Here is a 13,302-nt window from a genome sequence, read left to right on the forward strand (position 1 = left end):
CCTGGATTCATTTAAATAACGTGAAACTTTTGAAAAATCAATCAGTGCAAATCAAATATTTAATTTTCAGAGTAAATATAACTATTGTAATGGTTAGCGAAAGAAAAAATAGAGGACATTATTTCATTATAAGAAGTTGCGTAATATAAATAGAAAGAAAATTAAAATAAAAAAGAATGTATTGAAATATTCCGGTGGGATAGCAGGAAGAAAGATTATAGTTAGTTAAAAATGAATAAAAAGCAATGTTTCAGTTCAACTTTACATCCGTTTCACGGCGTCAGTAGTAATTCATCGAAGCGAAGAGGCATTTCGTGGTGCGGATGAAGAGCACGGGACGCGCTGGCGGCGATGCAAGAGATCGGGCATTAGCCTGTAAATAGTCACCGGAGTAAGAGGTCTCTACTCTCTGGCGGCCTTCACCAGCAAAACTCATACTTTTTTCGCCGCATCACCCAGCTCCAATAGAAGTAGTGCGCTTGCGTTGTCACCCCGCTCGCCATTCCACATTAATGCTACTGCCGTTGATTCTGAGTCGGCGCTGCCGCTGTAGCTAGTGTCGCTCTTCTCTGCACACCACTTCTCCCTTTAGATCCTGATGGATCTCTCTCTCTCTCTCTCCCTTGCTCTCAACTCTCTCACTCTGCAGATTCCAAGTCTCGACGCTACCTCAGCACGCCGCGACAGCCACGCGACCCCTTCTCCCACTCGACTCACAAACGTGTGTCACGCTCTAGGTAGTCCAGTGCGTGTTTGCTGGAAGTGGGGATAAAGGCGCGTGGTACTTTACTCTGGTGGGGAGTTACGATTGATGTTGGTGGGAGGCTCGTGAGAGCTTGCTCGTATAGTGCCAGTAGTTCCGAAAGGACAGAGCTTCGGATAGGATTTGTGTTGTACCATTTTTTAAAAACCTATCTATATGCGACTGATATAGTCTTTAAACCATCTCCAAAGTGTTCATGATCAGTTCAAACGGATTACCCTAATTATTCAGCAATAATTTAACTAAACCGTACTGTTAATAAAGTTGAGTGTATTGTACTTGGGATAATAGCTGTTAAATGTTTTATTAGTATGTGAATAAAATTGAGTGATATGATATTGGTTTATAACGTATACGTTCATCTGTCAATGTCTCTTGGAATTTTCATAAAGATTTGATATAGCAAGTGACACACGACGGAAGTGTAATATTTTGAGTGAAAAACGATTTTTGTTAGTGTGTTATATATGACCTAAGATAATTTTGTGCTCATCAATATTCGATTTTATGAGTGAATGACCGTGATAACTGTGTGTCAATAACATAACAAGAAGAAGGAAATTCACTTTGAGTTATATCAAATGTGCAATGGGAATTGTATTGCTCGTCTTATACTAGTGCTATTATCCGCGTCCGGATCGCTGAGTCAGACGGATATCGGAGTTGCCCAGACCCCTGAGATGGTAGTAGTCAAGTGATGCTTGCAGCGCAAGGGTGGACTTACCCTCGACCATTTCAAGGAAAAAATATACCTCCAGCGTTTTTATTTGTGTTCTTTCTTTCTTCTTACTTTACTCGGAGCTGTTATTGACGCGTGACGAGACAAGTATATCTTATTTTCTCCTCGTCAGAAAATTCTATTAAGTGTCGAAATATCATTCTATAAGCTTCAAGTTTTGGTCAGCAGACAGAGTCTATCAAAAAATGATAATAAGGGCAAACAATAAATGGTGTATAGAATATTTGTCGTGAGACGCGCTGATTGTGTGTCGAAAAGACGAACGTGCGCGATATGTCGTCTGTGAATAATGGATTTAAAGCACTTACAATGGACGTAACCACAAGAGTTGCACTTCCCAGAGGAGTCAGCAGGTGAGCTAACTTTCAAGCATGCTTTGTACTAATAATCAATCGTAAAATGGAGAAACACTTTAGATAAGTGTTATTCTTATTTGATAAATAATATCAACTTTTAAATTTATCATTTTATTGGAAGAAAAATTTTCAACTTTAAATACAATCCAGTCAATAACATGAATAATGCGATCATTTCAAATGGAAAGTATTTAACTGATTTTTAATCAGAAAATATTTACGTGTAACTTTTACCTGAGAAATGTAGGTGAACTTTTTTAAAGTAAATATTTGTTTCTACCGAAGGAAGAATTTTTTTTTGTATAAAAAAATTACTACTAATTATTCAACTTCAATTGTAAAATTGAAGTAAATTCAGTGTAGAGCTATTGAAGGTTTCTACTAAAATAAATTTGAACCAAATTTGAAAGGTAATTACAAGAAAAATTCACTTGAAGATGTATAAAAGACAATGAATCTCTTTAAGTACTTGTCTAGTCTATGTAACTTAATTAGCGTCGTCCATTTTTATATAAATATTTTTATATTATAATACTGCTATACAATTTACAAAGTTTATTAATGAACTATATTTTTTGAAAAAGAAAAAGATAATTTGACAATTTTTTATTCAAATTTTTTTCTTGTCCAATTTGATAGGGATGGAAATATTGACGAAAAAGAAATTTTCATAGTAAATGCAAAACATTTTCAATCTTTTAACATAAAAAGATAATAGATAGTGACTGAAAAAGGGTGCGAACACCATTAATCATAAGCTTACAATTGATCCTATAAATCATGACCTCATTGCGTCTTTGACATTATCTAACTATAAACTGTTCAATCTTAATATCCTAATCACTCATAAAGTAAGTGATTAAAATAATTTCACGTTCAATTCATTTATAGTATTTTTAATTTTGTAGATTTATTCGAGAAAAAATGGTAAATTTATGTAGAATGGAAATTTTTTAATCCTATTCTTTTTTTATCGTACATTAATCAAAAAAACTTGACACGAATCATTTTTTAAAAATAAAAGGAAAAACTTTCCATAAATTGCTTTTTCACGGTTTATTGTTTTACCATCTATAAATGACAATTGTATAAATAATGCTTCAGTCGTTTACCATTGATTGGAATTTATTCTAAAAGTTTTTTTAATTGACTTTAGAAAGACCTTTTTGTTAAGTATTTAATAACTATGATTTAGTTGAAAACCAAAATAATAAAAGTGAACTTTACCTAGGTTCATTTTATCAATGTTGAACAATTGGTCCAACTTTGAATCAAGCTTGGTATGTTGAGCATCAACATTTCAAATTTGGCTATGATTCAGCTCATTGTAAAGTTGAATATTAAGCAAAAAAAATGAGTCATTTACTCTGTATTATATATAAATATATGTACATGTATTTTTTGTAATTGTTGGTGAAAAAAATAAAAAAAGTACTGGCTCAATATTGGTACTCTGATAAAACAGTACGTCTCAGACTGTGGTATTTTATTTTCAATCAATTGGTGATCTCAAGGAAAGCAAAAGCATTCTCTCAAGTCCATTGAGAATTGGTAAAGTAAATGACGGAGGAATTATTCAAATACATTAAAACTATTCTTTTAATGCTAGAGAATGAGTTGGAAATTTCTTCAACCAAGCATTAAAGCTGTCAAAAAACACATACTAAATATAATCTTTTAACATAAAGTCATGCCTGTGTTTGATTTAAATATTATCTCAATACGTAAAAATGATAGTGGTACGTGGTTATCATCCATGGTTAAAACAATATTCAACCATATACTTATTTAATACTTATTTTAAAACCTATCCTAACTTCGTTACGAATAAGCTCAAGTTAATGTTGAAACAATCTTATTCTTTTACCTGAATACGTCGGAATATGCCTAGTAAAAAATGAGATTGGTTCAAAATTTAACTAACATAGTAAAATTTAGTCCAATAATGGACCAATTTTGCTTTCTGCTTGGAATAATACTAGGTGTATGCACTCTCATATTGATTTATCCGCACGTGAAATTCAATCAATATTATTTTATTAATAATAAATGATCTAAAATTGAACTAGTAAATATTCATTGGTTCACAGTGGTTTTAAGTGATTCTTCGAGAGAATATGGCAGTCATAAATTTGTATTCAAAGAAATCATCTTCAACTAATATACCAAATAATTGTTATGCCATTATTTTACTTCGCACTTTATCCGATGTCGTAAGACAATAATATCCTAATATTTCACAGTAAAATAATCGATGAAGTAAAGTCTATCATCCTAAGGACTAAGGCTTCATTTCAACAAGATTTTTAATCGGCATGATTTCGTTCTAGCCCTACCATTGATTAAAGGTCTTTTATGACTAACGAACACGTCAGCATCTTGAATATCACTCCAACGTGACTGACGAGCGTCTGGAAGTTGAACGTTCTTCTCAACTTTACTAAAAGCTGTATACGCAATCGATTTCCTTCTGATGTTTTATCCATACAAAATGCTTCAAGGATGATTCAACGTTGTTACCCTCTATTCCCTTTGTCTCCTTTCTACGGTATCTTGTAATCGAGCAATAAATACACTTTTAACCCCGAAGACCTCCGTTTCTAGACCTATCAAATTTCGTACTCATTACAAAGCGTCAACAGGGGTGGCTTTAGATGCAGACGGATCTTGAAGGTAGCTATATGGATTCAACATCGTATAGATTATTAGGGAAAGCACGAAATATCATTCTTCACTTTTTTAGCAGCGTACGTGGATCAAAATCATGCGTTCAACTCGCCCCTACGTTTATTTGAGTATCTTAGTCACGCTTATCAACTACCTAATGTATTCATCAAGACACGTAAACTTTTTTTTCGTTCTTTGTATGTATATTATATTTATGGAGATTGAAAATCATACTTCCTTTTATCGAACTATCAATATGATACCATAAAAGATAAATTATTATTCTCAGTTATATTTAGCATCTTTTATAATAATGTTTTCATAAAAAATATGAAAAATATGTTTGCTATGGTGAACGAGGAATTTCTAAAACTTTGTGGATATAAATTGGCTCGATGATTTTAAATTGACTAATATATCTTAAGCATTAAAGAGAAGATATTTTTTCGATACATTATTTTGATATTTATTGTGCTGAAAAATGTTGATATTCAAATTCTATGTGTCGGTAAAAAATTTTATTAGCATGCCTTAGTTTAAAAAAATGATACCAACTATAGTTGAAAAGAATTCTTTATTGAAATTTTTTCATTTCAAGTTATATGGAATCGAAATTCTTTGTAAATAAATATCGAATTTTATTTTGTAAAATATTTTAATTATTATTATTTTTTATTACTTTCATATTTCCTCACCTTTTTGAGGTTCTTCTCTCTTTTTAATGATATTTGATTGTGAATTTACAGAAAAATATTTTATCGTAATATAATATCGAAAACACTTTTTGTCGATGTTGTATTAAATGAAATCATTTTTTGACAATTTAACAAAACTAAAAATCTCGATGACATTCATTGTAATATTAATTTTTAACATTAAACATGTTCATATTCTCGAATATTGTAGCAAAAAAATCAATGTACTATTTAATTGATGAGAGATATATTTTTAATCGAAATTTTTTTGCATATTTGCAAATTAGCACGATAATCTATGTTATTCAATAATTGCATAGAATGGTATAAATTAGGTTTGAGTTAATTATAATGTTGGAATTTAATATTTTATTCGAGGTAATGCATATCACCAGATAATAAATGAAATTTTTTTTTCGAAATTACTGTCACTCATTTGCAGGAAGTTGATGCTTAGCAGAAATTCTTTTATTCATTATTTCAATTAGCTCATTAGACTTCTTGGATGGTTAAATATATAAAAAATGCACTTGTTATAATGACATTAATGTAGAAAATATTTTAGAAATTTGTCAAATTAGCGATAATGTTATACACCATTAATTGTTGTAAAATATTTACTCTTAAAAAAAATTACTGAAATACACTGAAAGTTACTGTGAAATCCTCATTAATTTATTTTTATAGATTAAAGAATTTAAACATTAAAAACATAAAATAATAAATAAAAATAAGTCCAGGTGCTATTTGACAGCTTACACGATGAGCTTCTCGTTTAAAGGTTTTTATTGACAATGTGACAGTAACCCATTATTGTGTATGGACAATAGAAACTATTTTCAGTTGTTTATAACAAATTAAAATTGTCATAAGCACTATGTAATGGTTAAAAAACTTTTGTATTCATTTAATACCACGCTTGGTCGATATTGACTTTATCAACAACATTCATGATTCGATAAGTAAAAACCACTTGCAATTGTTAGTAATAGTATTTCATCGCTACGAATAATACGAACTATTTATAAAACTGTAAAAAAACGGTTTTTTTCGAAAGCAAAAAATACTTACACGTTCTGTCATCATTGGAACGTTCTGTTAATTATGCATCATAGCATTGATATTCTTCATGATTCTATTTTGCTGCTTTTTCGAATATAAAAAAAGCTTCACTCAATTTGATCAAACTTGTTTTAGATTTACTTCGTTGTATTATCTTTCAAATAGCATTGTGCAAAATATTTTTATCCATACTTGAATTATTGTTAATAAAAAAAAAGTCTTGACATACATGCACACATATTATTTTTATATTATTTCATTCATACTATAAATAAATGTAATTAAACTTATTAACATACCATGTAAGAAAGTTTCATTATTCTAATTTTAATGTAATTCATTTTACTTTTACTGTAATAAGAGCAAAATACTTAACAAGAACTAAATATATATTTTATAATATGCATACAGGTATTTACGACTCAAAAAGCAGAATATTATTATATTTTCTCCATGTATTGACAAAATAGTTTTTTTAACAAACATACATTTCATGTAGTTAGCAAATTTATTTAATTAGCATTAAGGATGGAATGAGCATTAATATATCTATGCATTCTTACATTACCTAAAATTTCGTCAACATAGAAATATATAAAACTAACAAACATTGTATTAAATTGTAATTTTTATATCATTTTGCTCAACCACAGCAGAAAAAATAGTTTCAGATTACGAATTTATTTTAGTTAAAGCTTTTTCTGGATTACAAGAATATAATAATAACAATTGTCTAATATCTTATGAAACAAACATAATACTTTTTGTCATAATAACTAAAAAAAAAAAAAATATAAATTGTCCTACACGAAGAAAAAAGGTAATTTTTATTAGTTGTAAAATAAAAATGAGGACAACTCTACAGAGTCTAGTAAAATTGAACTCAATTCTAGTTCTATCCAGTTCTAAATTGTAAAGTTGTTCATCAAAACTTTTCTACACTGAATAGAAATGAAGATTAGTTCATATCTAACCCCTTCTCGGACAGAGGTTAAATGAATTGGCCCAATATTGGGATGAGCCAATCTTAGTTTTCACCATGATACCAAATATTATTTTAACACAAAAAAATATAAATTCCAAAAATCGATATGATGGCAATTACTTCTAGATGGCAAGTTAACAAAATTATGTATTTCATAAGCAATATCATTTGAATGAAGTTTAAGAATTTCCATACCTCAATCTATTTATTGGTCCAGTATAATTTCATTTTTAAATATTAAATTGTGCAGTATTTAGAACTCGATCCTTACCTTGTGTAATGAACAACGTCGTCTTCAATGGTTAATTGAGTTAGTTTGAAGTATCGCTGAAATACAATGGATCCCGCGAGCTCTAGGTGGCATACCGTTCGCCTGTCAACTGCAACGTCTCCCAATTTTCGAACAATGACCTGAGTGCTTCCTAAATGTGCCTCTAGTTTAAAGGGCTTCAGCGTCTCAAGTTTTCCCGCAGAGTGGGTTGATGTTTATACCTAAAACATTTATGATTGGTATTTTCCTGGTATCATTTTTAACTTACTGAACCAAACCATACTATATTTTGTAATCATAGTATAGAATGAAATGTATTGAAGTACAACTAGTACAATTGATCACAACTCTACATTTACCATGTGTGAAATCGAATGAAGGAGTTAATCCACCGAAGGCCGATTAAATGACATATTCTGTATTTTGTCGATGAGCTTTTTAAGACAATAGAGATAAAATTCAGATATAATTTTTATTTTTTTATCACCTTGAATAGAATTAATTTAATTTAAATACATCTACGCTGTTAAGAGAATTAATAGATGGTATAGATACATTGATGAGACTTGGATAGGCTTTTCCTGATTATACTTCATTGAGCTTTCATCATTGTGAACTATGTATATATATTTAAAAATAATTGTATATTTCTACCTATATGTTGATTAACACCAACTGAATTTATTATTAGCAATGCTTGACCAATATTTTTAGTTTTGTGACTGAGACTGGAGCACATCAAATGTCTTTCTTTATTATAAAAATCATAGCTATCATTTAATGAACTTTCTTTTCATTTCAAATTATGTTTGGTCTGTTAGTTTACTTTCATATGACAATGTATATGCTTCATTTTATTGTAATCAACTCGACAAAATTTTACTTATTTGAAACAAATGCAGATCAAGTTATGAGTATTGTCAATTACATTTAATAGATGGAAATGTATTATTGGCCGATTTTTTTGTCGTCAACGAAATCAATTACACTCAATTAATTTTTTATATGATTCTGAAGTTCAACATAGGTCTGGTCAAAGCCATGGTAATGCTGACGGTTTATCACAGGGTCTATATGGCTGTAAAAAATGACATAATAGATTTCATTCAATTTTAAACTGATGTAACATCGTATAGTACTGAATAAAATTTTATTTATTTATACATTACTGTATAATTATGAAAAAAAAGATATCAATTTTATTGATTTTTTAAGAATAAAATAATGCTATGAGTAAACGATCCTTACATATAGAAAACCGATATTGGTATTAGAAATCTTCAACGTGTGAATTATTATATTTCAATGTATATAAATCATGCTAAAACCTTTAATATTGAATTACTACAAGTGTCATTGAATAATAGCCCTTTTACTGTCATATCACTAAACTTATTGAACATAGAAAGTACTTTTATTAATTAAAATTACCGTTTAATACTGAATAATCATTCTAATGATTACTTATGAATTATGAAATACATTAGTATCGTTTTAAAAGTGGAGTACACTTGAAAAAAAAATTACTTGAATCGTGTTAATGCATTAATTACTTCTCAAGGTAGAATTAAATTTATCAATTGTAAAGACTCTTTTGAGAAATAAATTCATTATTTAACAATTGTATCATACACTCGAAGAGGAAAAATATGCTGACTCAAACCATGAATCTGATGGACACCCACATTGAATATAGGTGTATAAAATATTCTCCGACATACTTGGCGAAAATTTTATCAAGTTTCGAAAAGAAAAATAAACTTTCTAGGAGGATGTGGGGAAAATTATTTTATTGATTTATTAGTATGTATGTAACGTATACTTGATGGTTATGAGTATACTTGAAAATAATCAAACGTTATAGCGACATTGCCGTAAAATGTTAAGTAACATTGAAATATTTGAAAGGTAAAATTTATTTGTACAAATGGAAATGAAGAATTTAAAAGTTCCAGGATGTTATTTACATAGTTTTTCAACTTGTTCATTAGTAGAATGAAATTATTCTTAAAAAGGAAAGTTTTAAATAAAAATTAAAAGTAAATATATTATTACGATAGCAAAAAAACTGTTAATATTTCAATCATTATTTTTCACAGTAGATGAATTTGTGCTTCATAATCATCACCATACAGATAGGCAGAAAGGTCAATCAGTTTTTTTATACTGGTATTATAAAATACAAAAGACCGTTGATAGTAAAATTATTATTTTTTAAAAATAAATTTTTAATATTCAAGTCTAGTATTCAGATATTTTTCATAAACGATTTCCTAATGAATTTAATTAAAAATGGCATTATTTTTGTAGTGAATTGCTTTTTTCAAGAATTTTAAAAAACTTTCCACTGTTGATTGAATGATTTATCTCTCAACAATCTCAATAAAGAACTTACCCGTCATTTAATGTACACAAATTTGTCTTTCCACATTGATTTTTCATGATATATTGATGATCATATCATAACGAGCACTCTCATTTTATCATATGTAGAACACAAACATTTACCTATACTGCATAAAGGATGAAGCGAAAAAATAATCTTCAGTAGTAAGAAAAAAGTTCAATTTTCTAACAGAATATATTTTTTTGAAAATCAAAATTCAATTTCCAGATCATTGATAACATTTGATGTTATTTGATAGCTAATTCAAGTAAATCACTATTTTTGCTAATTTTACAGATATTTCTGGTTCTTTTTGATTTTTTATTTCACACGTCAACGTATAAGTTTCACCTATTTACGAACACTTCGACAGTAGTATTGTTGATTGTACATGGTACACTTGACTCCCTTCATCATTCTTGTTCATCTCTATTCCAGCACTCACGTTCACAATGTTCGATTATTCACCGTAGACCCCTCACAGTTTTGCATCTCGTAATTAACGTTTGTGGAAAATCACACTTGATCATTCTATAACCAATAGTTAGACAGGAAAAAAAAATAAGTCAATAAAAGAAATTTGATACTATGGATATAAAAGTGAATTGATTTGAAAAGCTATAGAATTTTTTTCAATTACTCACTAAAGTATTGTGTAATAATATTGATAGTAAAGTTAGTCTTATAATACTAGTCCCTTTAAATTCTTTTTATTATATGTCAATTACACACAGTAATCATCAAGTTATAATTATCGGCAAATAAATTGGCAAAGCAATCAAATAGATTTAAAAATTTTAATTTTAATAACTGATAAAATCGTTTGTTATCGTTATGAAGTAATTGATATAAGGGATAAACTTTATTCTATTTATTGTTATTTATTTTTTAAATAATGATCTCCATAGTTTTTAAATACTTTACATAGCAGTTTTCCATTTTTATTGAAGAAAATTAAAAATACAAAAGAGCAATGAGTTTTATTAAATAAATTAATATTCTTTTTTTTCACTACTACTTGTAATTATAACAGGTTTGTCTAATCTTGAATTTAATTTATTTAGGTAAATGACTCAATCCAAGATCACTGAATGTTATTACCTTTAGATTGCAGAAAAATCTGAGATGGATAAATCTATCAGCTGTAATATAAATAATTGGAAATATAATATTATCAATTAGATCAATATCATTGATAGTGCCACTGGCTTGAGAGTTATTGGAAAAATATATTATATTAGTTGTATTATCTATACTGACAAAAAATAATATTGATCTCAAACTACAAAGAACTTATTAGTATTTTTGTTCATTTTGTGATTGGAAAAATCGAAATATAGGTGAATTTACTGTTAAAAAATAATATTATAATTAATATTTAATCGTTAACATCTTCATAATGTAAAAAAAATTAAACTGATTATACGTCAAATGAAACTCTAACACATTATATAAAATATTTTAATTCTTTCCAGGGTGTATTCAATATTTCACTAATTGAACCTTACATATAATGTATATTATTGTAATAATAAACCAATTTGTTTGATGCATTAACAATAAAGGGTAACTGAGTCAACCATATTCGGCAGAATAATATTAATTATGATGGCTACACGTTTGATCATATTACTAGGATAAACTTTGAATTAATAAACTAATAGTTAATAATATTTAATAGATGTTATGTACACACAACTATTAACACGTGTTTCAATATAGTTGTGAAATAAATTTATTTATCTAGCGAAATACTCGAACAACTACTGGTTTAAAACAGGTAGCCTCGCATAAAAGTTTTCACCATAAACCGGAAAACTTAATGATAACACGAGCAATATTTTGGATGATAAAACGTATTTACTAATATTGTCATCAAATGTTTCATATTTCTCACCATTTTTATTGTCTCTTATCACCTCTATCTTTTATGAGTAATATTATTTATTATAATGTATCAGATTTTTCAATAGAAAATTACATTAGAGTAAAGAAAAAAATTATACAGTGTTTGTAGGAAATAATGAACAACTGCAAAGAAAATAGAGAATAGTTGAAACCTAATGGGATTGTTCATTTACTCATCCCAGTTTATGTCTCACATTTTTATACCAGCTAGGTTGTGCTAGTGAACGAAACTCGATGAATTCCCGGAGGAGTTGCCGACCTGAATGTGGTTGTTGGTCTTAGGATCATTGCGTGTTTGTCTCTCGTTACGAGGACAAACGGGAAGGTGCAGAGGAAGGAAAATTTTGCCCTCTTCCACTACTCCTCTTAACAATTCAAACGAATGTAATTTCAGGGTGTTGATTATATCAAATAAAGAATTGTTAACAACAGTATCAGTATATACTTTTTTCATAGGAAATATAGAAATACTACTTGCAGTTTTCAAATGAAATTGTTAAAAAAAATTACATAGTCATCATTTCGACAAATGATAAAAAAGTATGATAGAAACTTTTTCTATTCAAATTAGCAGACAAATTGAAAATAATAAAAATAAATTTATTAATGATAATTAAATCAGTTGGAAAAAGATTATCATGCGGTAATTAAAAAGGTAAATATGAAGATGATTTTATAAAGGGTGATCAAAAAATTAGTAATTATTTGAACATGCTGTTAAATATTTGATTATTTATTATTTAATAAATAAAATTAATTTATTATCTTTTTTATGAACTTTAACTGAGAGGAAATAACTTAAGGCTAAAGTCTGGACTGGATTTAAATTGACCTAACTTGGAGCTAATCCAAATTAGGCTGGAATAATATTTTTAAAAATATTTCCACAGAATTCTACTCTCAATTCTGAAAATATGATAAATAATAATTCAATAATAAAAAAATTATTTTGTCACTTGATTTGTGATTTACTTTTGACAAATTTTTATTTGAAAATTTATTATCTTTTGATACTAGAGTGATTACTCGATATTCCTAATATTTTATTCAAAAAATAAATAATAATAATTAATTATTTTATTGAATAATTTTTTTTCGGATAATTAAAGTCTATTCTTTTTAAATAAAAGCTCCAGTGTTATTTATTGTATGTAAATTGATTAAATGTTACAAAAATTACTCCATCCTTTATAAAAATATTTGAATGTGATGTTGATAGATATTGTGAAAAACTCACAATCAGTTCAGTTAAAATTGGATATCCCTCAATATATTCATGTAATTTGTTAAAAGTGTATTACCACTATGATCACGACAGATAGCATCCATTTAAAAATAAAAAAAATTACATTAGGTTGCGAGATTTTAAAAAAATTAAAAACGAAAACTACTTACTTAATTATAAAATATGATGATAACATCTATCCAATTAATGATATTTATATCTTTATTTCAGTAATCTAATGCATT

At 28.1% G+C, this 13,302-nt stretch overlaps 1 protein-coding gene across 2 annotated transcripts in view; it reads left to right on the plus strand.

Moving 5' to 3' along the window:
* Window positions 1-871: 871 nt before the first annotated feature.
* LOC118065487 (irregular chiasm C-roughest protein-like) overlaps window positions 872-13,302 on the plus strand; it is a 67,459-nt gene continuing 55,028 nt past the window's right edge. For both annotated transcript variants that reach the window (XM_035080787.1, XM_035080788.1), the window contains exon 1: window positions 872-1,855. In XM_035080787.1, coding sequence (XP_034936678.1) covers window positions 1,776-1,855 — 80 coding nt within the window. In that variant the 5' untranslated portion in view covers window positions 872-1,775. The remainder of the gene's footprint in view (window positions 1,856-13,302) is intronic.

This window comes from Chelonus insularis, unplaced genomic scaffold (assembly GCF_013357705.1).
Source record: "Chelonus insularis isolate UGA/USDA-ARS -01 unplaced genomic scaffold, ASM1335770v1 contig_316_pilon, whole genome shotgun sequence".
In the NCBI taxonomy this organism is placed as follows: domain Eukaryota; kingdom Metazoa; phylum Arthropoda; class Insecta; order Hymenoptera; family Braconidae; genus Chelonus; species Chelonus insularis.